The sequence below is a fragment of the Corythoichthys intestinalis genome, chromosome 6 (assembly GCF_030265065.1).
Source record: "Corythoichthys intestinalis isolate RoL2023-P3 chromosome 6, ASM3026506v1, whole genome shotgun sequence".
In the NCBI taxonomy this organism is placed as follows: domain Eukaryota; kingdom Metazoa; phylum Chordata; class Actinopteri; order Syngnathiformes; family Syngnathidae; genus Corythoichthys; species Corythoichthys intestinalis.
The window spans coordinates 31,847,315-31,873,898 of record NC_080400.1 but is presented as its reverse complement, the minus strand read 5'-3'; the positions used below and the strand labels follow the sequence as shown (position 1 = coordinate 31,873,898).

Sequence of the window (26,584 nt, the reverse complement as noted above, 5' to 3'; positions counted from 1 at the left end):
CAAATCTGGGAGGTCAATACTCCCACATCACATGCAAAATATGATACACTGACTGGTATTATCTATACTTGGATCAAAACACCTGGATTTGATAGAGTGTAATCGATGTACTTTATTAACCCTTTATATGGCAAGTGACTATTTTTGGTGATTTAAAAAAAACTGACGCCAGGATTTTTTTTTTTTTTAATTAAGAACTTTTGCTTATGTTTCTGTTTTCAAGTAGATGCTCAATCAAGTTAAGAAAGCGAATTAAAACGAATCAAGACAAACAGTAAAACAGAAATATTACTCATAAAATGCATACAATTTTATGTATGACGCAAAATGTTAAAAACAAAAAAAACATTGAGGCTGCTGCGATCTGGTGTGTGGTACAATAGGCATCAAGGGGTTAATTTAGCCCCATAAAGAGCTTGTGTCCACATATGTGATGTCCCATATGGACACCGGGTCTCACCTATAATTATAAATTTATTATTAGAGGTAGTAGTCATTAATGTAAATAAATAAATAAATAATAAATCAGGGTTCAAATCTACTCCAGGACAATACCTAGCCTTATTTTACATGTCTTGGCATTTGAACATTCAGAATTTGTCAAATATTTTGTTTGTGGTATTTCTATATTCACGTTCACCTAATATTTTCATCATTTACTGTATTTTTTAATCTTGCAATTAACAAGGTGTGTTGTTTTAAAAGAATATCTGTACGTATCGACAAAAGTATCACACCACTAGGCTGCACAGCTGCGGCTGTGCTCCTCAACACTCACAATTTCCGGTTGCGCCGCTGCAAAATAAAATCATGCAATCCACCCAATGTAAATCTACATTACAGCGTTCGATTACATAAATTATCGTTGTTTTAATACAATTTACGTCTTTTTGGGCAGAATAAACTCCAAAATTAATGCAAGAACACTGTTTTTCTTTTTTTCAACTCGTGAATCTAAACAGAAACCGGTGTATCTGAAACATAAATGATAGATTGCCATCTAGTGCTCATAGAAGAAAACCACAACTCAGACGGTTGGTAAAAAAAGATACATTTTAAAATTTAACTGTATATAGAAATTTCGGCATATTAAAAAAAAAAATTATTTAATTGATACATCAATATATATATATATATATATATATATATATATATATATATATAAAACTTTGGTGTTGCTGCTGCAATTAAAAATGTCAATGCAACATATCTCCACTTGGTAGTCTTTTTAGTTTTTTAAAAATTTATTTTTTAAAAATTTTCCTCAGTATCCTCATTCTCGTCTAGCGTGCCTATGAGAAACTGACAGATAACAAAGAATGTGTATTTTATATTTACCACAATTCTGAACAAATACTTGTTATATTTACAAAACACAGTATATATATTAATGTTAAAATCTAATTTATAAACAATATGAAAGAAATTTAAATTTTAAGTTAAATTTATATTTAAAGTGTACACATTCATTAAATATTTGTAACATTATGCCATAGACTTCATAATGTACCATTATGAAATCTATGCATTTGTTTATTTTTACCAATCAACTCTGGAGTGCTTTGAGTTTTGATACGAACGTGAAATATTTATGTGTGTATATTTCAGAATCACAAAATCTCCCGATACATTTTAATAGTCCTGATGCATAAGTGAATAAACAAAAGTGTTCTACAGTAGCTTAGCTTTCATCCTTTTCTCATAATTATTACTGTGCACACATATTAATAAATGACTATTGAGATATTCTTAAATGTTTTTAATTTAAAGTAAAGTGGCAAATAAATGTGACAAGCATGACTTTATAAATACTGCCACAAAATATAATCACACATGATTATTATATAAAAAGCATTATATCATCACTAAGTGTTTCATTTTTGCATTTGAAAGAAATTTAGTTCATTGGGTGAAATGAGGAAGTGCATTCATCGGTTTCGGGATTTATTCCATCGTGGTTGAAGGCACGTGTCGGTTTCAGTCGTCAGCTTCAGTGAACATCATCCTCAGCAGATCCTCTTTGAGGCATTGCTCCTCCACCAGCTTCTCGGACTGAATTATCACACAGAGACGCATTTGTGACCGGAGTATACGATCTCGCTATTGTCAATGCGCGCGTTTTCTTACGGTGCCATATCGCAGGAGAGTGGGCACTCCAGTCAGCTTCAGCGTCGTCTTGAACTCATTGCTTGGGTCCTTCCAGCTGAAAAAGGGACAGACAAGGTTAAATGACCTTAATGTGAAAAGTGGTTGCTCAAACAATCTAAATATACAAACCACAAAGTTCTTAGAACTATTATCATAGAGGTTTCATCTGTTCTAAATCAAATAAAGTGGCCACTGGCCAACTCCAGATGCTTTTTCCCAGTGCTCAGCACTCCCAATATTACTGGCCGTTGAGAAAAAAGGCGGCGAGGGCAAGCACTGGCATATTAAGCCATGGTGTGACATCACACCGTGGCCAATTTCAAAACCTTTAATTTGCAGAACGAATTCACTTGCAAACGTGATTGCAATAAAATTAGGGCTGTCAAACGATTAAAAATTTTAATCGAGTTAATTACAGCTTAAAAATTAATTAATCGTAATTAATCGCAATTAATCGCATTTCAAACCATCTATAAAATATGCCATATTTTTCTGTAAATTATATATATATTCTGTAAAATAAATTGTTGGAATGGAAAGATAAGACACAAGATGGATATATACATTCAACATACGGTACATAAGGACTGTAGTGGGCATTTCACTCTACTGTCATTTAAATCTGTCTATGCTGTCCTCATTCCGAAGCGTCTACTTTTTCCAAAGCTAGACAGCTAGTGAACGACGCCTTAATAATCAGACTTCTTCCTTTTTCATCTGATTTATTAATAAAATGGCCTCAAACCACTGTCCTCTTTAGACCATAGTGAAACAACAACAAAAAAGTACACAGCATTGCATTAGCAACAACGTTAGCTTAGCACGCTATACAGGTTCACTAAACATAAACAAAAAGCGTCTCATACAAAAAATATAACATTTCGCTTACTAACATAATAAGTACATTCTTTACAACAACCATACTTACGGACAAATCTTGTCCAAGGATCATATAAGCACAACATTATCAGCCCGAGACGTCGTGCAGCCATAATGAAGAAAAGAAGAAAATAATAAACCATGTCGCAAAGCGACCACAAGAGTTCGCTGTTGGACAGCGCAAAAAGCCTTGCTGTAAACCTTACCAAAAGGCAGACTACTTTCTGAGCGGGACATGTGCGTTAATTGCGTCAAATATTTTAACGTGATTAATTAAAAAAATTAATTGCCGCGCGTTAACGCGATAATTTTGACAGCCCTAAATAAAATAAAATTAAAAAAAAAAAAAAAAAGATAACACACTTTAACGAGGGCACACTCCCATTTCTATCTCATGCATGAAACAGCACTGGCATCCTTTTATTCTCTGTTTATTTCTCGGGAGCAAAATGTCAGTGGCGACTTTTATCTTTCCAATGAATTTGTTGCTTTTTTGAAACCTGGTAAAAACAATAGTTTATCAGTTTGAACTTTGAAAATTAAATATTTTGTCTTTGTAGTGTATTTAATATAGGTTTAATATTATTTGCAAGTCATTGTATTTTGTTTTTATTTACAAGGTGCCAAATACATCAGACTGGGGCTGCACTGGCCTGAAAATGAAAGCATGTGTTTTTAAATGGTAATGACTTGTGACTGGTATTTCATAACCCCATTTAAAGACAATCCCCTTTTCACTATTGCAAAACACCGTTTTGCCTTCAAGCAGATTAAAAACAGACAACGACGCGGTAAAAGAGGAACATAGGTTTGCATACATTAACAAAAGACATTGATTTCATGAACAAAGATCCTGTGAAAATGCATTGTAAATGTGCTCATAAAAACAAATGACAATAGTGTCACACGATTCACGGCATGAAGGGAAACTGCATTAAGTATACTGTAATTTCAAGTTATATACTGACTAGTTCCTTTCACCAACTTGACAGTAGATGAAGACCGAGTCTTGGGGAAGGGCACTCATTGCTCCTTTTAAAATGGGCTCAGCTGCAAGCAAAAGAACAAGGAATCGTTATGAAAATAGAAAACACAATGTGTTCAAGAATGAAGTAAGGTTGTCACTACCATCATTTCCCCCACCCCATGGTAATAAAAGAAATTACCTTTGACACAGTCTGGACACCAGCTCTTGCCGTACTCATCTTTGTCGCCACAGAAGTAAGCAAAAATATTCTTGCCCGGCCTGTCTGCTACAGCCTGGGTGAATTCGCTGTATCCACGCACGTTCACCAATTCGTACAGAGTCATAATTTGGTTCGGCGCAGTTCGGCAAAGGTGCAAGCGCGTACAAAGTCACAAAAGTGAGGAGAAAAGAGTGTCTTCAAATGATTCAGCTCCCAGCTGAAGTCACGTTGGCGGAGCCATAGATATCATACATGTAAGGCTAGATGTCAATTGTCGGCGACGTAGCAAAGTGGCGGTCATCTTGCAACAGAGTTTGGCTACGGTTTGGTTTATAGTAGACTGAATTAACATGGCTGGATATTGAAATGTTAAATATACTGTATATATACTAGTATATGTTGGAAAACACTCAGGTGACTTGAAGTTCCTCTCTGTGACCCCCAATATGGCTAAATTTCAAAATTGTCTGATATGCACGTGTGATACATCATTGGAAAGCTTAAAATCTCAATTTTCTGGGGGAAGAAAAATTTTGAACAGGAGTGCATTTTAATTTTTTTTTGTTTTTTAAATCAGCAAAACCCTAACTGGAGGTGAGAGCACGTGAGAGCAGAATTGAAGACGCCATGATTTTAACGAGATATTATCGCATACTTACCTTGTTTCGACCCAAAAACTCCATTTAGCATGCATCTTTGAGTGTCAAGACACAGATGTGAAAGCCCCACAGCCGTATTTTGGGGGGATTTTATGGGTGAAACATGGTAATATAACAAGGGTCGCGATGTAGAAATCGCAGACATAAAGGAGTGGTCAAGATGTTCTTTTTCATATATTTACCCTTTTAAACATTTTTTCCCCCAATTTTTCTTTGTTTGGATCGATTTTTTTTTAAAATCATCTAACATAATGGGGGAAATGCGGCACACACAAAAAATATAAAATTAAGCCATAATTATGAGGTAGATATCCATTACTAATTACAGACACAATTTTTTTCATTGTGACGTAATTTGGTTAAAAGTTTAAAATATGCGAGTGAATATTTTCAAAGTTGTTTTTATTTTTTTTTTAAACAAAATATTAGACATCAATTAATGATTCAAAGCTAAAAATGAGAGACATTTTGAATAAGAAATATAATTACTTACCTTCTTTTATGGCTGGGTTGAAATAAAAGCGGTTGCGCGACGTCAGTAAACTGGGGTTTTCAGGGTAAAACGGACAAACTAAAAATAGTTTGGGGGCTTAATGCACCATGAATTTGCTATTGCACCATATAGACATATTGTTCTATCAAACACAACAGTTGTTTTGGCTTAAAATACAGCAGTTTATTTTAAAGAGGGGTGCAAGAGCAGAAACTGCTTTTTCAGCCTTGTCTGTGTTTTCCGCCATATATATTTAGTTGATTATGCATTAAAACTACTGCATCTATGACATACCTGGGAAAAAAATAGCCGTTTGAAAATCCGCTGAAAATTGACATTAATGTTATGTCGTGGCGTGGCGCGAATGGGCCTGTCTTTATGATGGCCGACAAGGGCAGACGTTTGTCCGTACTGGCTCACAGCGTGCATAAGACATCTAGACTTCTATATTTACATGTATATGACATCCAATTTTGGAGAACTATGAACTTCCGGTGTATAATATAGTTATATGAGAGCAATTTTGCCGGGGTAATGCAAATAACTAATAATTATTATTAGATAAATGATTTTTTTTGTGTAGCGAGTAAACGCATTTTTTAACGGCAAAATATATAGTTTTACACTTTTTATATTCTTGTACAACAGAGCTTTTCGCTTTCCGTACTTCCTACTTGGCTCAAGCAGCGATTTGTTGTTGTCATGGCGGCGACAGTTTAAATTCACGGAGTACTTTGGACAATTTAAATGCATCACTTTAGATATTGTATATAACTTTTAAAATAGTTATTTTCTCATATCTGGTCTGAAGATATACATACATTTATGGTTTGAGTTCATTCTTGTACGTTATTCTCTAAACAACGGTGATAGCTATTTTGATGCTAATTGGAGACAACATGGCAATCCCTTTCGCTACAATGAGAGAATAGGTTTTAAAAATAGTGGCGCCATGAGTTCCATTGAACAACAAACTCATGGTAAGGAATGGGTTGTTTTGCCTTCAAACCGAAAGACCCAAATGGATGACTGTTCAACAAATGGGACGTCCCAAAACAAGGTAAATAATGACTTCCTAATATCCTGTTTTGTCTTCAAATATTTCCTCATTAGAAAAGTCATGTCACACAACCCTACAATAAGTAGATTACATATGTACTGAAATATTTCATGTCAATTTACTTTAAAACTTGATTGTTTTGTGTACCTTCTTAGATATAGTTAAAAAGCGTTTTTCTCCCTTGAAATACTTGTTTTTGTTTAAACTTCTGACCAGTTATCTCTGTTATTTATTATTGATAGAATATTGAAATTAGGCAATTCCACAACATTGCATTTAGTTTTTACTCACGATATGTATGGTGTCCCAACTTTTTTGAATGTGGTTTGCACATTAAATATCTTAATAACATATCTGACCTTTTACCTTCTTCAAAATTAAACGAACATACACAATTGTAAACACATTTCACTACATATATCTTGACGTCGTGAAATTTGCTTATTTTGATTCTTGTCTGTCTCATACATTGAATGGGTCGGCTTCTATTTATGCAGAAAATAAACATTTACTTGGTTGTTTCATTTCAAACTTGAAGTTTTGGTTACATGGACATTAAACATTTACATATAATGACAACCTCTTTTAACACAGCTATTGTTCAATGAGGCCGTGCCGCCCAGCATTAAGAACCGTGCCACAGCCGTGGGTCCTCCGGCTGCCATAGTCATCGAGAAGCTACTCCCCTTGCCATCCGACGAACAACAGAAGGATACAGATAGTGTGAAAAGCTCGATCAATTTTACCATGATCTCCGAGGAGAAGCTTCGAGCTGCTGTAGAGCTAGCCAAGAGGGATTTGCAGCGCCTCCGTTTCCGTGCAATGTGTGGCGCTGACCCCCCGGAGGACGCCTCCATGATAGACGTTAGCAATGTGACCTTGCCTCGGGTAACTATTTGGATAATTTTTTTCTCTGCATGTAAGTCTTTGTGCAACATAATAAATAAAGAATTCCCTAGGTGCAGCTTACTGTAAAACGTGACCTTGTCCAATCATTGACGCTGAATTTTTTTCTTATTTATTAAAGGGAACGACCAAATTGAGTGTGAAGGACAAAATGACGAGACCTGGATCCAAACAACCAGCGTCCAAGCGGAATCCAGTTCCTTCCAAGCGAATTGGTCGTCTGTACACCTCATCAAGCCCAGCAGCAGGTGTGGACCAGCACTATCTCTTAAGGCAGGAGGTCTATAAGCTTCAGAACGAGCTTGAAAGTCTTAAAAAGGTACATGATAGCAGCATTTTATTTGGTTTGTTTGTGAAATTTGTTCCATCTGACTGACAAGAGGTCCAATGTGATATCTTTCGTAACAGGGCTTGAATCCAAAAGTAAACCGGCTTGGACACAAAAAACCAGAGGACGCAACTAAGGAACCACCCGTGGTGTCCAGGAGGCACATTCCTCGTCCCTCCTCAAAGATAATCAACAGGCCAACAGATGTCCCAGACAACAGACGGGACATGTTGATGCTGCAAAATGAGCTGCTGAAGCACTCAGACAACGCATTTGCACAGGTACCCATTTTCATTTTTGTTTGATTATATCTATTGAAAAAAAACATAAGCACAAGCATTTTTTACTGTTACTCGAAATGATCTGCATTTATTTACTTTTTTAAAAATGTAATTTTGTAGCATACTCACAATTCAAATATGTCATATAGTCGCTGTAGTGCAATCATTCCTTGCCAGGTGTTAATCACAAACAAGTAATTCATGTTGTACAATCAACTAAGTACAGCAAAGTTGTAACAGAGTTAAATGTCTCTAGTGATCATATGAGGGACTTATTGAGTTATTTATTTTTACCAAAGGATGGAACATCCAATTGCGGTGTGGCCTTCACTCCGAAGAAACACACAGATAACCAAAATGCTCCTGTTGTTTCCAAGTCATTTTGTGTGCAAGATCTGCCTATAACCGTGGGCCAACAGGATCACGTAAACCAGGAGATGCACAAGCTGGACGCAGAGCTGGAAAATTATATTAGGCAAGTGGAAAAACTGTCTGACAGACACACGTTACGTGCTCAAAATGAGCACAGTGAGGAAGACGAACTGGAACCCAGTGAGCGCCAGAAGCTGGAGCTGCGCTGGCAGAGAGAGTGTAAGCGCGCAGCACGAAGCATCTACGCTCTTCAACAACAGGTACTTCAGTTTGGCCATTCGTAAATTTTAAGAGCTCATACTCCACCCTTGGGGCAACTTCTGCTCATAGATTTCATAATGGTATTGGTGGGCGTGGGGCCGATTAATAGGGGGCCTATCTCCGTCAAAGCTGACCAAGTGGAAACGCAGACAAAGAGCTTTTTACGTAAAAATTCTTGTGAATAAATGGGTAAATCCCTCAATTCCTTATAGATATGGCCGTAAAACAGTCTCGATTCTTGGTTAAAAGCAAAAAAAAAGGGGACAGTTAGCATTTATTTTAAGTAAATATGTTGAATATGCTGCTCGTCTTTAAGTCACACTGTGGCTCCACCTTGCCACAACAAAGAGCTTTTCACGTTGAAATTCTTGTGAGTAAATACTTAAATCCCTCAATTCTTTATAGATATGGGCGTAAAATAGTTTTGATTCTTGGTTAAAAGCAAAAAAACGTGCAGGTAGCATTTATTATAAGTAAACATGTCGAATGTGCTGCTTGTCTTTAAGTCACACTGCAGCGGCACTGCCTTACCACAACAAAGAGCTTTTTACGTTGAAATTCTTGTGAATAAATGCTTAAATCCCTGAATTCTTTATAGGTATGGACGTAAAACAGTCTCGATTATTGGTTGAAAGCAAAAAAAAAAAAAACGCGCAGGTAGCATTTATTTTCCGTATATATGTCGAAGGACGATGCTAGCCGTAGCAGTTAATTTCTCCCATTGATTTTTTTCACAACGTTTCAAATTGCATGCATGGTACGAAAAATATAATAATTACCTTGAATCCTCGAGCAAATCACTCCTGAGACAATCCTTCGTGTTGGTATGCGGTACAGCTTTCTTACTTTTTCAACTAAATCCGGCGTTACATGTGCTGCGTGCGTTTGTTTGTGGATAGCGCCTCTTGATGTGGACGGCCCCCTGCTTGAAGGGTGGTGCAGTATGTGTCCGATGTGACCTGTCAATGCCATTATGAAGTCTATGTTCTGCTTGTGGTCTTTTTTCTTTAGATTAAAGAAATACAGAGGTATATAGAGAAGCTACACAACCAGGACATATGGGATGCTAAAAAGGTAAGGTTAATTTAAGAGTGGTATGAATGTAATATTGTCCAGAATTCCATATATTTACTATTGGTAATATATACCGTACTTTGCATTTAGTACAATGGATAATTCCCAAGAATTTATTGATTGACATTTGTTCTTAGTTCCTGTTAGAATTACTGTGCTCACTGTTAACATTTATGCTTTCCTCATTATAGTTAGTCAACAGACAGGATAACATCTGTCTCGTCAGCCTTTCTTTGTCCTGTGGCATGTGGCCTCCATGTATTCCATGCATTGTGTGTCTATTAGGGGTGTGCCATCTTACGCACCCCACGATTCGATTCGATTACGATTCAGGGTGCTACGATCCGATTATTAAACGAGGATCGCGGTATTGAGGAGGATCGCGGTTATCGCGATTATCACCATTATCTATGCATCGTACATTACTACTTAATACAGTAGCCAAACAAATTTATGTCCATTATTTATTTAAAATATCCTAATGATTCAACTGGAACGATGGAAACATGCCCATACAACAAAAAGCTGCCCTAAGCTGCTTTTTTATTTATTTATTTTTTACAAGAAAGTGCAAAAACATGAACCATTTTAAAGAGAGTACTTATTTCTCTCAACAATACAATAACATTTACACAGGTGGAACGAGTTCCACATTATCTGGAAACAAAGTGTCTATAGAAGTAAGACTTCTTTTAACCAATATACTTTGTTTTCACAGAATTCTGTACTAGTTCACATGTTTGTGGTGTTACCGCTGTACTTAATCGTGGTTTTACACGTTCTGCATATGAAATACACGTTAGCTAATTAGCTTAGCGCTCAGCGCTAACTATTAACATCTCAAAAAACAACAACAATAAAGGCTAAACAGTACAAGAGAGTTTGTGTACTCACCTCTTTTAGATGCGCACGGGTACTAGCAACACAGTCAGGAAATGTTTCAATTAAATACTTTAAAACTACTGCTGAACATCTAAATGACAAGGTGCAATGAACTCTCTCTCTTCCCCTCTTGCTCTTAAATAAATAACTTGAGCACAAAAGCGCAACTACCACATTGCGCTTCTGTACCTGCCTCTGTCATACACAAATTTAGTTTCCAGTCTTTTAAGAAGGAGTAAGTCTCTCTCTCAGTAACCAGCAGCATCCATCATATTGTGCGCGCGCCTGTTAAAGGTGCCCTGCGGGAGACGTGATTTGAATTTCGTTCTGCTGCGAGCAGCTGCCATAAAGTTATGAAGGAAAAACATTGTTTTTTAACCTTTATGAATCGTAATCGAATCGTCACGTGTCGAATCACGATGCATGTAATAATCGATTTTTTGGAACTCCTCTAGTGTCTATGTTGCTTGTTTGCACCTCCCGTCATTTTGTTTTCCTTGAATAGAGTTGCCAGACAGCAACCTGACCAAGTTAGGTGTTAATGAACCTAACTTCAAATCTAACATTTTCACAGTCCACAGCCATACAGCGTCTTGCAGGTGTCCATCGTAGCACGCGGAAAGCCTTGCAAGCAATTACCCGCCAGCTCGCCGAGCAGTATCACAGCAAGCTCCCGTCACATTGTGGAAGCCTTAGCCGGCTCCTTTGTCAGCTCACTCTGTGCTCGGCTAGAATACAAGTGGATCCGGGCTCGCCCATGCCCGAGATGGCGGCTGACATCCTGCGTAAGCTCGAAGTAAAGAAAACATTAGTAGGGAAATTATTTTGTCTCTGGTTGGTGTTGCTAATTGTGTCTCCCCTTAGATTTTGGACTGTGCCATCAGCAAACATGAGATACAGCAAGCTTTGCAAATCCGTGCTTGTCCTCCACAAAGAAAGCAGTCCACTTATCCCTGTATGTTGCCCACCACCAGAGCACCAAAGGGAAGCGGCGCAGCTCGTGGACTCCCCAAAAGCGCCAATCAACCGAGAAGTTACCACGGTGAGGACTCAATAAACGCACTCAATTCAATAAGTTCATTGAGTTTAACAAGTTGAATAAAATATTGAATTCATATGGAATTTGAGCAAATTGAAACCATAAATTATTAGTGAACAACAATTGCCTTAATAGTATTAATCTTTTGACATGACCACGATTGAATGTATTCATACATTATGTATTTAATATAATGTTTCGGTCCTGCTACTTAATAGCATTTAAAAATTTTTTTTTTTTTTTTACTTCTGGTAAAATTGTCCAATACCACCGTTATTTTTATGATTACATTTTATTTATCAGATGAAACTTTATATATTATTATTATGTATTTTTTATTATTTTAGTCCATCCACACACCCAATTTAATTGTCTTTATACTCCTTGATTTTCTTTTTATATTGTGGCCTTTGAGTTTATTTTTCTAATATATTATATGCCTTTTGGCTAAGTAAAGGTTGGAACTTCAAGCACTGCTTTAGAGCAAAGATCTTATGTGCTGACGTGATAAATATATATACGTGTGTGTATATATATATATGTATATATATATATATATATATATATATATATATATATATATATATATATATATATATATATGTATATACACACACACACCTGTATTAAAAAAAAATAATCAAGCAACCTGCTAATTGTCAACCATTCTTATGGGCAGCACGGAGAATGATGACAAATAAGCGGCGTGAACTGGACCGGTCGGCCAGCCTGAAGAGGGCGCCACAGCAACTCAAAAAATCCCCTAGCAAAAAGGAGCACCAACCTCCAAAAGTGAAGGTATTTGTTTGGATTGTAAATGCTGCAATTATCCCATGCTGGCACACAGCGTATGAAATGGTTTATGTCCTGGTATGGTAATCTTGGGAAACAGGATGCGCATTTCAAGGAGCCAACTGTGTCCTCTCGTCTCCGAGTCAATCAGCCTCCTCACAGGGAGCCATCGGTGCCGTGGATACCGGCGTCATCGCACTCACTCTCTCCGCCACGGTCAGCCTTTTAGCGCTTTTTTCCCCTCGTACATCATGATTATGGATTTTTTGTATCGTTAGTTATTTACTTGCACACTCCAGGAGTTTTTGAAGTGTTCTAAAAGGCAAAGTGTCCATGTACTTTTGTCTCTGCACACTGAATGCTTTATTGTGTACACAAAGACATGATGAATGGCTGCAAACAGGAGTGATATCAACAGAAAAGAAAATCTACCTAATGTGTTTCGTGTTTTTTTGTTTTGTGCTTTTAAATTGACCCAGCAGGCATATGCTAATATTCTTAAAACAATGCAATCCAATAAATGTACTAGATTTGTTAATTAGTAAAATTATTAGCCAATCATGTTAGCCGTTTACAGGGGGCTTTCAGAATTTAATTTGACTGGTAGATTTATCATAACACTATCAAATTTAAACATATACCGTAATTTTCGCACTATAAGGCACACCTGACTATAAGCCGCCACCCACCAAATTGGACACGAAAACAACATTTGTTCATAGATAAGCCGCACTGGACTATAAGCCGCAGCTGTTCTCTCTGCATTATGGGATATTTACACCAAAATATATTAACCGGTAACACTGTATTTAACAGTGGCATCATACGACTGTCATAACACCAAATGAACCACTGTGAAGTTTTGAAGCAATTGGCTGCAAAGCTTCATTGCTTCAAGAAGCTTCATTTGGCCATCACTGCTCCCTTGGGGGAGACAACCTCTGCTGCCACCTGCTGTTAACACTGTTGTTGTCCAACATGCCTCAAGCATGCATTGCAGTGCTACAGATGTAAATAACAGAATTAATGTTCTGTGACAATTATTTCTTTAGTTAATGTTCCAGTTGTTTCATTATTGCTAGTTATGGTATTTGGTAACACTTTATTTGACAGCTGCGCAAGTGTGTCATAAGACAATCATAATTATGACATGACACTGCCATGGGCATTAATGAGTGCTTATAGCAGATGTCATTTAGTGTTATCTGGCAAATTATAACAATTTTGAATGGATGTAAAAGATCTGAGCTGGACATAAATGAAGTTAGTGACATAATTTGCCGAATGACACTTAATAACATCTGTCATAAGCATTCAGTAATGCCCATTATAGTGTCATGTCAAATTTATGACGGTCTGATGACAGTCTTATGATGCCGCTGTCAAATGAAGAGTTACCTATTAATCCAATCCAAATAAATAAACAAATAAGCCACACTGGACTATAAGCAGCAGGATTCAAGATAAAGGAAAAAAGTAGCAGCTTATAGTCCGAAAATTACGGTACTTAACAGATGGGTAATACAAGCTGGCTGTGTCGTAATCAATTTGTAAACTTGGCTATAGTTGTGGAGTATTGCATTCTGCAGCAAATGTTATTGCCTGTGACCACTGGGCAGAGATTTTGTATTATGTAGTGTTAGTTACTCTCATATCTGTAAACATCTATGTCACCTTTAAGAAAATAGACTCAATGGGAGTATGACATATGCAGAAGAGAGAAGTCAGTGTTGCGGCAGTGGGTGGCCAATGATGAGCCAATGTGACGGGCATCGTCATTTGTCAACCATTTTTCGTCAGTTCCATTTGATAAGCAGAACATGATGTGCAATGGAGCATGTACTTTGAAATATCTGAAATAGCTCCATTTTCTACTAATTTTCAAATGGCCTGGTTTGTCTTAAACGTCAGAGATGCAGTTATTATTTCTGCATAACTGAGTATATCACATTTTCTCAAAATCAAGCCTGAATAATAGCCACATTAATATGGTTTGTTATAAACCAAACCTTTTGTAAATCCCTCAAGTATTCATTTTAGTGTATGTTAGTTGCAATTATCACTCACCTTACATCCACTGGGGTAGTGCCCGCTAGAAAAGAACCCTGACTCAAGATGACTGCCGGTTACTGTCGCTGCCGACTACGCCTTTAGACATCTAGCCGTATACACACTGTGATATAGTGTGACAAAAGGACATAGAAATGCAACAGACACATGAAGTAAAAACCGAAACCAAGAGAGGGAGGAGAGTCATGACATGCTCTTGTTGTGGAGTGTCTTGGATAACAAACGTAATTAAGCATACTGTCTATTAATTGGCCTTAATGTCAATCACTGAATAAGAATCAAAATCAGGGATTTAAGTTTGTGGCATTTATTTTAAGCTCTTAATTTTGTTTTACAAGTTAAACCTGAGACATTAATTTGATGACTCCAAATACCCAACTGGAAGTCGCACCTGTGGTAATGTGAGCAATTGATATATTTGCCTGAATAAATGTAAATCATTGTCATCAACATTTAACATGGATATTATCTGAAATTGATGACTTTAATAATAATAATAATAATAATAATAATACATTTTATTTGAAGGCGCCTTTCTGGCACTCAAGGTCGCCGTACAATCATTTAAAACATTTAAACATATAAAAGGTGAGAAAATGAAAGTATAGAATGTTTAAGAAAATTTAAAATACTAAAAGAGATATATGGGCAGTTAAAAAACCAGAACTTATTGATTATTGTGGCTAGACTAGTCTAAACAGGTGAGTTTTGAGTTTTGATTGAAAAAGGGGGAGGGAGTCTGTGTTCCTGAGGTCGGATGGGAGTGAATTCCAAAGCCGGGGAGCCGAGCGTTCAGGCTCCCCATAGTGGTGAGGTGAGCGGGGGGGACAGACAGTTGTATGAAGGAGGAGGATCTAAGGGCACAGGAGGGAGTAGTGACATGAATGAGATCGGACAAGTATGGAGGGGCGAGGTTATGGATGACCTAGAATGTGAGGAGGAGAACTTTGAACTGAATTCGAAAGTGGACCGGGAGCCAGTGAAGCTGTTGGAGGACTGGAGTGATGTGGTGGATGGATGGGGTACGGGTTATCATGCGGGCAGCTGAATTCTGGACCAGTTGTAGTTTATGGAGAGTTTTATGAGGGAGGCCAAAGAGGAGAGAGTTGCAGTAGTCCAGGCGGGAAGTGACGAGGCTGTGAACCAGAATTGCAGCAGAATGTGGGATGAGGGAGGGGCGGAGGTGAAAGTGGGCAATCCGGGTGATGTTATTGATGTGCGATCGAAAGGAAAGTATGTTGTCGAGGATTAATCCAAGGCTCTTTACTTGGGGGGAGGGTGAGACAGTGGAGTTATCAATGGTAAGGGAAATGTTATGGTTTTTTGAGATGGTGAATTTAGAGCCAACGAGGAGCACCTCAGTTTTATTACTGTTAAGTTTTAGGAAGTTATCGGTAAACCAGATTTTTATTTCAGTGATACAGTCAGTCAGAGATGAGGGGGGGAGTGAGGAGGAGTGTTCAGAAGTGAGGTAAAGTTGGGTGTCGTCGGCATAGCAGTGAAAGTGGATGTTGAATTTACGAAAAATAGTGCCAAGGGGATATTAAGTCCCTCAACATGTTAAGCGGTATTTGCAAGATGAATTTCAGACCAATCTGTAAGTCTTCCAGGACTCGTGTCTGACTTGTCATCCCTGGGCTTTCATTTGTACTTTGCGGTCTAGCACTTTATGGTTTACCTAAGCCTTGGTTTCATGAGCAGATACGTCCACAAAAACACATCAACAAGGCATACTTCAAAATACACAAGGCATCTATCTTCTTGGTTCCAGTCTATTTTAGCCATTCCTATATAAGGTCTGTCATGGCTTGTCTCCAGCACTCCAGCATCCACTTTGCTTTAAGATGCCATTAATGCACATCTGTTGTCTCTACAGCTCTCATCACAAGGCAACATCAGAGCCCAGGTGCCTCTCGTCGCCTGTCAAGCCATCATCATCCTCGAGCCTACAAAAACCTTCTGTAGGGTTCAGTGAAGAAGTCCACTTGAGCTCAGAAACTAATCAACAAGCCCAGAAGGAAGCATTAAGGTAACATTAATGATTGTGGTCTTCTTTCATGTTTAACAGAAAAAAAATGTCTGTATTAAATATTTACTTTGGTTTGAGTCAGGTTTGTTCTCTGGTAGTTAGCGCAAAAACGAACAAATCAGCAATTTAACGGGTCGCTCACAGTTACATTCAAATCCTGTGTCAGCCTTTATTCACTCACTGCCGCAGGCATGATCCACAAATCAAAGTTATTTTTCTATCCTCGACAATAATTTAATTAAACTGCTCACTCTGTTCTAAATGGAGGCCATATGTCTTTGTGGGGTGCTAATTATTGGCCTGTTTCTGCTCCACATATTTTCATTTAATAAAATACCATCATCAAAAAATCATGATCACATTAATCTTTAGTAACCATTCAATGTTTAAAAGGTACTCGATGGAATTTATAGTGTTAATATAAAATACTTTCATACTCCATGCATGCTCCACCAATGCCATGATGAGTACGCAGAGCCCTGACATTTTAACTGAGACTGCCCCAAGAGGTCTTTTTCATTCCCTTCAGTAGAGAGGGTTCAGGTCGAACACTCTAGGCGCAAACGTGTGCCTGTGCACTTCCGCGCACCTCCCCGTATCAGCAGCACCAGTTAATTTAATTGTCCACAATGGCGTACCGCACGCATGCTATTTTTAGACAGTGACGTCGCATCTTAAAGCGGAAGTAAAGCCGAAGTGGAACATTATAGACCCGCCCTCGCATAGAAACAACATAATTTGTGCTACTTTTCGCCGGTAATCTTTCAAAAACGAACATGCTGATCACGGATTGCTTTTTTGGAACTTGTAGAAACGACTCTAGACATTACGACACATGAAGGATGTTGTCTTCATAAGTTTCCGGAAACCAAAAACTCGGGAGGAAAAAATGTGAAGACTGGATCAACTTGCGCGGACTTTAACACCAGCTCGGTGAATCCATTCACATTTCATATACAGTAAACATTTAGTTGCGTTGGCATGGTCTTTCAGAGGACAAAGAGGTAAGCCATTTTTATATTTTTAACTTATGTTTTTGGCGTAACGTTGTGCCGTACTGCATCTGTCTGACAATGAATGACCTGAAAAGAATTACAATGGTATCTGACTGCCACTGTTACCGTTTCTGTTATTTATATATATACAACAACTTTAGTAAGGGGGAAGTGTAAATAGAGAATTAAGATTTGTTATCAATGAAAACATTAAAAGTGTTCATTGGTTGTCACTGAGTAGCATTTGCGATCGCTACACAAAGCGAACTAAATTACTCCCAAGAACGGTCAGAGACGTAGGACAACCAGAGGATATATAAGAAAGTCAGGGCTGATGGTAAAGGATAGCTTGTTGAAACAGGAGAATGTCATTGTCAGTCACGTCGATAAAGAAGCGAAGGCTATGCTTAGGTCGGCTCTTTTTTTCGTCTTTTTCAGCCTTCGACACTCAAGCCATCTCTTTAACTGAACATGTTTATGTTCTTCCACATCTTTGCCAGTGAATTTGGCACCAGGCACATCATTTTCGGAGAGAATTGGTAGGTTTGCTCTGTAAACATCTCCTTCGTACATGATTTCCATTCATTTCCTATTAGGGACAAACAGTGGCTTGTCCCTACTTAGCAACAGTAGCTAATGTCATGAATATTAATGAACGGAAGTGACGTGTTGATTGCGGTACGCCATTCAGTATGGATTCTAAAGATGATAAGAAGAGATACACAGTCCCCAGCTCCAGTACAGCTCGTGCAAGCGTTTGCCCAATGCAGGAGCTTAAAGGCTGCAGTTATGTTTTTGGCCAGAGGTGGCAGTGATGACTAAAAAAGTGAACTCCATACAGCAGTGGTCCCCAACCTTTTTTGCACCGGTGTGATGTGGGCATAAGCAACATAAAGAATTTAAATACCTAAGCTAAGCCTTAAACGGTATGTAAAAATAAATAAATGAGGATCTAAGTAAAACAAAAAAGCTATAAGCTCATTTACATAGCATTTTATTATAGCATTTAACTTCTTTTTAAAAAAAAAAAAATTTAACAATGCTCTTAACAAATGGTTCAAACACATATTCCCACAAAAAAGGCTAAATATACCTATAAACTAAATTACGAATGCATTAAAAACCATTAGCTCAAACAAAAACTTAGCTTATGTTGGTCTTAACTGGGAGCATCTGGATTCAGCCATTTTGCATTTTTAAGTTGTTTTTTTAGATTACCAAAAAATAGTCAATGGCCTTATAATGGGTTAACTCGTAGCCTCCCTCCAAATTGTTATGTCTTTCGGTATTATTACTGTAAAATAACATATTGCAATATGATGTTTACTGTAGAGGCGCGTGGTTGGATAAGACGACCATGCAGCGACTGGAGGACCTTAACCAGCTAACTCGAGAGGAGGCTCTACGCATTGAACGACTGAGGTACGGTTGAAGCAACGGGCGGAGGAGTGCAGATCTGACCTAATTGTGACCTCAGAGCGAGAGAGCACGTTTTCACAACCAGATACAAATGAAACTAATGAACTGTTTTGGTGCACAGGGCCGAGGCTGTCTCGCCAACTGAGTGGGCCAAGCAAGCCGAGCAGCAGGCACGAATGAAAATCCGCCCTCTTCTGGATGAGGCCGAGGTTGGGAGTTGTCTCGCTGTGTTTGTTAAATAGATATTATGCATCTTTTTCACAATTTTCTTAATTCCGAAGTGTCTTTATATCATCCTCATGGCTTGCTTTTGTCAACCCCAGTGTTCATGAATTTTTTACAGATTTTCACCGTTTGGTTGTTAATGAGTGGACAGGTATGACAGAGACCCAAGTAGTTGTAATAAAGCAAGCCATTAAAACGTCAACTTTCCATAATACATCACCTATATTTTCCTTATACACAACTGAAAGTAAGCATCATGGTCAGCAACATGAATCATAGTTGATCATGGCTTTGCTGGCTTTTATTGGTGAACAAATTATTTGTATGGTTGCTGAGCAGAGTTGTGTTAATCTTCTCTAGCAAGCAACCCTCCGAAAAAATGAGACGGAAAATATTTGAATAGCAAGAAATAGCTTCACTCTTTTCCTACTGATTAAAGGGAAAATAAGGACAAATATGGACTGGGATAGCGTCACTTGTACTTTTATTATGTTTTCTCAAACACATAACATTCATTCATTCATTCATTCATTTTCCATGCCGCTTTTTCAAATTCTGATATTTTTCTGTTCACGTGACTTTTTGAAGGTCAAAGCCATGCCCTGTTGCAACAGGTACGCTGACAAAAGCATGATGCTAGAATATGGGGAAGGTTAAGATCATAATAATTAGAGATGTCCAATCACGTCATTTTCAAAGTATCGGAATCGGCAAAAAAATACCGGCCATGCCTTTTTTTAATATATACAGTATATATATATGTATACTTTAATTAAATCGTCTTCTAATTGTATTTAACGTTACAGACATAATATGTTACACTCATCCAGAGTCTTTAGTTTAGGCTTAAGGTAGGGTTATCAAATTTATCCCGAAAACTGTGGTAATTATTTTTTTTAAAAAAATATCACGTTAAAATATTTATTGCAATTAATGCATGCGCTGCACGACCCACTCATGCATTGTTGCGCTCAATCTGTAATGACGCCGTTTTACTTATATAGCGAGATAAGAGGCAGCGTAAAATGAGTAGAGTGAATTTTGGCAGCCTTTGGAGCCTTTTTTTTAATTGGCTAAAGCCTTACAATCCTTCTCCCTACGATTAGAACTATCATGGGAAGCAATTTGGGGAAGCAAGGTAGCAATTGATCTTTTTCTTAACACCTTATGTTATTTCCCAATGCAGAGAAGATATATCAATTGGTAGCACTGCACACAGTCATGGTTCCACTTCCCATCATGCATTTGGGCATGGCTACAGTATCATTTACTGAAAGTTCAACAAATACACTCGATGGCAATATTTAGTCACAATATACAAAGTCACAAGTCTTTCTATCCGTGGATCCCTCTCATAGAAAGAATGTTAATAATGTAAATGCCATCTTGAGGATTTATTGTCATAATAAACAAATACAGTACTTATGTACTGTATGTTGAATGTATATATTCGTCCGAGTTTTATTCATTTTTTTCTTAATGCATTGCCAAAATGTATATGATCGGGAAAAATTATCGGGAAGGATTGGAATTGAATCGGGAGCAAAAAAAAAAAAAAACAATCGGATCGGGAAATATCGGGATCGGCAGATACTCAAACTAAAATGATCGGGATCGGATCAGGAGCAAAAAAACATGATCGGAACAACCCTAATAATAATAGATAACCGGGACATGGCATGATGTCACAGCTCAGCCGAAAGATCTTCAACAGCATTCCCTTCAAGAGCCCTTGGAAGTTGCTACTCAACCTCAAAGCCACTCTGATATACAGTATAAACATGGCTGATGTCCCCGTTTGATGTCCACAGCACTTTCAACATACAGTGCTGCTCGAAAGTTTGTGAACCCCACAGCGATGGTCAGATTTTTTGTAAAAAAAACTACAATAACCTTATTAAATGTTAAGTTATACCCAAATCCACAATACTGACATTCCAAATAATGGACTGAAACAAAAGAAATAGTTATATTGTCATTCTTTATTTAACAAAAGTGGTTGATTTAAGAAAAACTCAGATATCATGTGTGCAAAAGTATGTGAACCCCTTCAGTTAATAGGATATTGCGCCTCCTTTTGCAGAGATTACCTCAACCAAACGGTTTCTGTAGTGACTAATCAGCCTCTCACATCTACTTTGGGGGATTTTTGCCCATTCTTCCTTGCAGAACGCAGTCAGTTGAGAGAGGTTTGATGGGCGTCTGGCATGAACTGCTCGCTTCAGGTCCCGCCACAGCATTTCAATGGGATTTAGGTCAGGACTTTGACTGGGCCAGTCCAGAACACGAATCTTCTTCTTTTTTCAGCCATTCCTTGGTTGTATTGCTGGAATGCTTTGGATCATTATCATGTTGCATGATCCACCTTCTGCCAAGCTTTAACTTCAAAACAGATGGCGTCAGGTTATGTTCTAGGATTTGACAATATTCCTCAGAATTCATGATTCCCTGGACTATGTGGAGTTGTCCAGGTCCTGAGGATGAAAAGCAAGCCCAGATCTTGACATTCCCACCTCCATGCTTCACTGTTGGGAGAAGGTTCTTTTGGTGGTATGCAGTGTTGACTTTTCGCCAGACATGGCGGTTTTGGTTGTGACCAAACAGTTCAATTTTGCACCTACATCAGTTGATGAAAACTCTTTTTAATTTAGTCTCGACAACACAACTGTTAAAAAAACAAAAAAAAAAACTACTGAATTGATTGATTAGGAAATCAGGTTGAAATAATAGAAAATTCCAAAATTTTGAGGGGGTTCACAAACTTTTGAGCAGCACTGTATCTGCTGGATTTGGTCTGGTGTAATCACCCATTTCAGCTCACAGCTCCCCAGTGAACATATTTGCTAGTTTTTGTGGCTTGCTATGACGATGCATTATTTAATAGCGATATGCTCTCTTGTGGGTCTTTGGGACTTTTTTTGACAGTGTTTCAAGTGCCCTTAATCTTCATTTGTATGTTTACTGCAGCATCTTGCCGAATCTTGGAGCAGGAGCAGGTTGTCGTTGGGGAATAGGCCGTCAGAGCAGCATGCAAAGAGGGTAAACCGCAAAGACAATTCTTAGCTGAGCAATTAAACAAGCATCTGACGCACTTAAATTCAATCCCCTCAACATGCCTTAATGGTCCACGTTACTCAGGGTGCTGAGAGAGGCGAGCAGACTAGTGAGATTCTTCCGGGAGATCTCCTGGAGGAGGCAGCACAGCACGTTCTGCAAGCCCCCACACTAGAGGGAATGCTGCAGCGCATGGAGGAGATACAGGTAATGGTCGCTGTGGAAACGTACCTGTGGTGGGGAGCTTCATCCTGTTTAGAAAGTGTGTTTTGAGCAGAGAGACCGGGAGGAAGTGAGGAGACGAGTTGCCTCGATCAACTATTCAGAAGCTCCTCAGTGGGAGCAATCAGCAGGTACTCTTCATCTCATCACGTGCAGGCATATTAATGCTCCATTAACTGAGCTGAGGCTATTAAGGCGAGCTCGCCCTGAGCCGCCACGTAGACCACACTTGGGCCCACTTGACCCCGAAAGTCAGGTTGGCTAGTTTTTAGTGCTCTGATGCGTGCTCAAGATCTGTACTCTTCGGCTTTTCTGGCATGCTTGGAAGTGGTGGGTCAAAACTTAACAATGTTGGCACGTAACACAATTATTGCAATGTATTCGTTGTTTTTGCCATTTACTGTAATCATGCTAAAACTGCAGTGGGTTTGAAACTAGATGGACTTTAACTGCAGACTTTTAAGCTTCATTTTTTTGTCATCCACATTTAGTTTTGTTTGTAACTTCCAATAAATGCATTCTGCAGCAAGCTTAGCTTTCCTCTAATGTTCGGCTATAATGAGACAAATTCAATCACTGAGTGTCTGTGGTGCCGAACATAGCTATAATTCATGCAAAATTTCATAAAATGGGAATATAGGAATAAGGTGGGTGTTAATAAGTACAGAAAAATATTAACTAAAAATCAAATATTTTTAACGGGGAGTTGCAAATGCTCCCACAGTGTGCGTTTGTTCTTCATTTGGAAATTTGTGACTTTTGGGGCTCTAGTCACACTGTTGTGCCTCTACAGTTACACATTTATAACGCTAGTTTGGTATCAATCACGGTGAAAGACTGAGTTTCATTAATATTGGGACGCTGATATAATTTTCAGCATTGCAGCTTTGTACCACAGAACAATCGATTTAAAATAAAACAAGATGTGCTTTGGGCTGACTTTGACCGTTAATTCAAGTGTAATTCCATCCAAATTAGTTGAACTACTGAAGAATTACAACACATTTTAGGTTGTCTTCCATTTTTTATAGGAACTAAAAGTAATTGGACATACAGCCAATCAAAAATCAAATTGTCACATTTGCCTCTCCTGCAGCTACAGGTATATTACAATGTATATCCTATGAGTTTTGAAGCATTTGGCTAAATATGACACTATATCAGTATAACACCATTTACCATTTATACTGTGACTATAAAATTAGTACAATGAATCCAGTTCCACATGCAGAAAGAAATGCCCATCAGTGTTGTTAATCTTACTGAAAAAAAGTAATTAATTATAGTTACAAATTACTTCTCCCAAAAAGTAATTGCGTTAGTAACTCAATTACCTGAATATAAGAGTAATTAGTTACTTGGCAAAGTAATTGGTGATAATTACTTTTTTTTTTTTTCCCCTCAAAAAAAAAAAAAAAAAAAAAAAAAAAAAACATTGGCCACACTATGTGAAGTTTTTTGTGAAGGTTTTTGGTACAATTGGCCCGAGCCCAATTCTTTACCCTAATTTACCCTTTACCCTGGATCAACTGTTAAAAGTTGTTAAAATTGCTCCCATTATTGCATTTCTTCCCTTCTCTCGACTTTCGACATATGAAAGTTTTAAAACTGTTTCATCATTTAAAGATAGATTCAAGTCAAGATTTTGCCGATTTAGAAGTATTTTAGATAAAAAGTTACTTAGGTTCGCTAGGAAGGTTCTCTACAACAGAGCCGTCCTAAAAAGTCTACTGCTTTAAGATGGCGGCTGTCTACTAACGCATTTAGTGCCATGCAGTGTTGTTAATTTTACTTTAAAAAAGTAATTAATTACAGTTACAAATTACTTCTCCCAAAAGGTAATTGCGTTAGTAACTCAGTTACCTGAATGTAAGAGTAATTAGTTACTTGGCAAAGTAACTAGTGATATTTTTTTTCTCCTCAAAAACAAACAAACAAAAAAAAACACAGGTCACACAATGTGAAGCTTAAAGTGTTTGGGGGACAATTGGCCCTAGCCCAATTCTTTACCCTCCACTTAACTAGACACAAGGGTATGGCGATAACTAGCTAGTAACCTTTGCTATGTGTGGAAGTCATTTAAAGTTGTGAATCAATCGTTAAAGTTGTTAAAATTTCTCCCGTTATTGCATTAGTTGCCTTCTGTCTACTTTAAACATGTGTAAGTTTTAAAACTGTTTCATCATTTAAAGATAGATTTAAGTTAAGATTTTGCCGATTTAGGAGCATTTTAGATTTTAAAAAATTACTTAGGTTCGCTAGGAAGGATCTCTACATCAGGGCCTTCCTGAGAGGTCTACTGCTTTAAGATGGCGGCTGTTTACAAACGCATGTAGTCCTTAAAACATGTTGGCAGTGCAGCAGTGTCTGTCATATGCATCTAGTTCTATAATATGATATCTACCGTGTCATGTGGGCGTAGTTTGTCGGCTATGGCTGCAGTCAGGTATTATTGGAGCCACCTAGCATCGCGGTTGGAACGGCGTCTTCCCCACTCCTGCTCTGCTCTCGTCCCCGTGAGTCCGTTTCTCTCAGACTTTTTTTTATTCAACCAACTTAGTAACGCATAGTAACGCACGCCTTTCCCGCCTCAGTAACGGTAACGGCGTTGCCAAGATGAGAAAAGTAATTAATTAGATTACTCATTACTGAAAAAAATAACGCCGTTAGTAACGCCGTTATATTGTAACGCCGTTATTAACAACACTGATGCCCATGGTGTGGAACCAGCCAATTGTGCTACAGTATTAATTTTGGTAATCATTACTGAATTCTCATTTGTCTTTTTATACGTAAAACACTGTTTTGTTTACGTTTGAGTAACACCACAGCTGCTGCCTCAGCAATTCTTGTTTCTGTTGTTGTAATACCCATATTATCCAGAGGGAACATTCACTTTTCCTTTGTTGGCCTTCTGGCTGTTACTGCGCTCCCAATCGGGTTAGTTTTTGAGTTCTGGTCGCTCGGTTAACATTCGGGATACGGGTTAAATCTTGTGTTTAATTTGGGTATGCTGTTGATGTTACCACATTGTTTAAAACCAATCAGTGATAACTAACGAAACAGGACAGGTTTTGGCTTTTAAAGAATTGAATGAAGAAATCTCTGATTTTTCATAGTCAATTTCTCCATTTTTTTAACATAGCCATGCTGCTGAAATTGTCTTCTGGTAAACAAAAGATTTAATACATATAATTTCTAAAACTCACTTTCCAACACTACCTCTGCTCCCTCTCTGCACTTACCAGGCTCTCAGGTCCAGATTTTGGGCTCAAGGCCAAGTTCTCCACAGCCAATTCGACTAACCAGACCAGTTCTGAGGCAACCTACGGTCGCTGATATTGTTGTTAAAGAACCTGTGGAAAGAGGGTGGGTTTTTCTGCTTTTTTTATCATGTATTTTGCCATCATTCGTGTCTTCTCATTCATTTCAGCGATAGTCATTTTAGTATCTAAGATAATTTACATCCATGGGAACATCGGAATAGTCGGCAAAACACTCTCAAACTCGGCTTGCAATCATGTAGATTGTATCTTGAAAAACAGATATGGACTCTTTGAGTGTTCAAATGAAAAAAGGAGTTCCCTGGCTATTTTCTATAATTAGGTCTCAAGACTGGATGAAATGTTTCTTTTTCCCACAGCACACTGTTTTATTCCTGGTGAAGTGACAATCTTAAGTGCTCTCCCATGAGGAAGCTTCCCGTCTTCAGAGCAGAATATTTTTGTTTTGTACCTACCTTTGGCTGCCCAAGTGCTGGCATTAATGTAGAACCTGGAATGAAGGCAGAGATGGTCGAGAAAGATGGAGACTGGTATAATGGCACAAATCACTAAACACAGACGATTTCTGAAAACCAAAACATATATGTATATTTAAACTCGGACACAACAATATATTGCATCGAAGATTCTTTATGTCATTGAAAACAAAACATGAAAACAGATTTTTAGCTTATTACTGTATACAGTAGTAGCAGGACACTCTGTTAAAGTTAATGAAGATGACCATATTAATCAAATCATAAACAAGAAAAACAATATTAAATGTCGATCACTCCTATCCTTTGCTTCATTAATCTGCTAAAATTGAAGAAAAGATGAATGTGTCATGTTTTTGTTCAGATTTCATGTGCTATGAACACACACACACACAAAACTTTAATTTAATGGTCAACACAGTGGAAATCAATACACAAAATATTTGCCA

At 37.9% G+C, this 26,584-nt stretch overlaps 2 protein-coding genes across 2 annotated transcripts in view; one reads left to right on the top strand and one right to left on the bottom strand.

Annotated features, from left to right (window-relative positions):
* Positions 1-1,616: 1,616 nt before the first annotated feature.
* txndc17 (thioredoxin domain containing 17) lies at positions 1,617-4,453 on the bottom strand. The gene is made up of 4 exons (XM_057839354.1): positions 4,194-4,453; positions 3,996-4,077; positions 2,128-2,203; positions 1,617-2,052 (listed from the first exon to the last, which is right to left on the bottom strand). Exons 1-4 carry the CDS (start codon positions 4,336-4,338, stop codon positions 1,978-1,980), a joined length of 378 nt encoding a protein of 125 aa, XP_057695337.1. The 5' UTR covers positions 4,339-4,453; the 3' UTR covers positions 1,617-1,977.
* Positions 4,454-5,919: 1,466 nt separating this feature from the next.
* Positions 5,920-26,584, top strand: part of kiaa0753 (KIAA0753 ortholog) — a 35,808-nt gene continuing 15,143 nt past the window's right edge. Inside the window, exons 1-17 of the mRNA XM_057839742.1 lie at positions 5,920-6,426; positions 7,021-7,314; positions 7,454-7,651; positions 7,741-7,941; positions 8,241-8,573; positions 9,586-9,648; positions 11,105-11,326; positions 11,395-11,572; positions 12,249-12,367; positions 12,462-12,577; positions 16,308-16,460; positions 18,788-18,877; positions 18,996-19,083; positions 22,067-22,138; positions 22,238-22,360; positions 22,431-22,506; positions 25,624-25,744. Coding sequence (XP_057695725.1) covers positions 6,319-6,426; positions 7,021-7,314; positions 7,454-7,651; positions 7,741-7,941; positions 8,241-8,573; positions 9,586-9,648; positions 11,105-11,326; positions 11,395-11,572; positions 12,249-12,367; positions 12,462-12,577; positions 16,308-16,460; positions 18,788-18,877; positions 18,996-19,083; positions 22,067-22,138; positions 22,238-22,360; positions 22,431-22,506; positions 25,624-25,744 — 2,555 coding nt within the window. The 5' untranslated portion in view covers positions 5,920-6,318. The remainder of the gene's footprint in view (positions 6,427-7,020; positions 7,315-7,453; positions 7,652-7,740; positions 7,942-8,240; positions 8,574-9,585; positions 9,649-11,104; positions 11,327-11,394; positions 11,573-12,248; positions 12,368-12,461; positions 12,578-16,307; positions 16,461-18,787; positions 18,878-18,995; positions 19,084-22,066; positions 22,139-22,237; positions 22,361-22,430; positions 22,507-25,623; positions 25,745-26,584) is intronic.

Coding starts and splice junctions, on each gene's coding strand:
- txndc17 (XM_057839354.1), bottom strand. CDS start 4,338: ATGACTCTGTACGAATTGGTGAACGTGCGTGGATACAGCGAATTCACC. Junction 2,204..3,995: donor CAAGTTGGTGAAAGGAACTA/GTCAGTATATAA, acceptor TCCCTTTTTCAG/CTGGAAGGACCCAAGCAATG. Junction 2,053..2,127: donor CTCTCCTGCGATATGGCACC/GTAAGAAAACGC, acceptor GTGATAATTCAG/TCCGAGAAGCTGGTGGAGGA.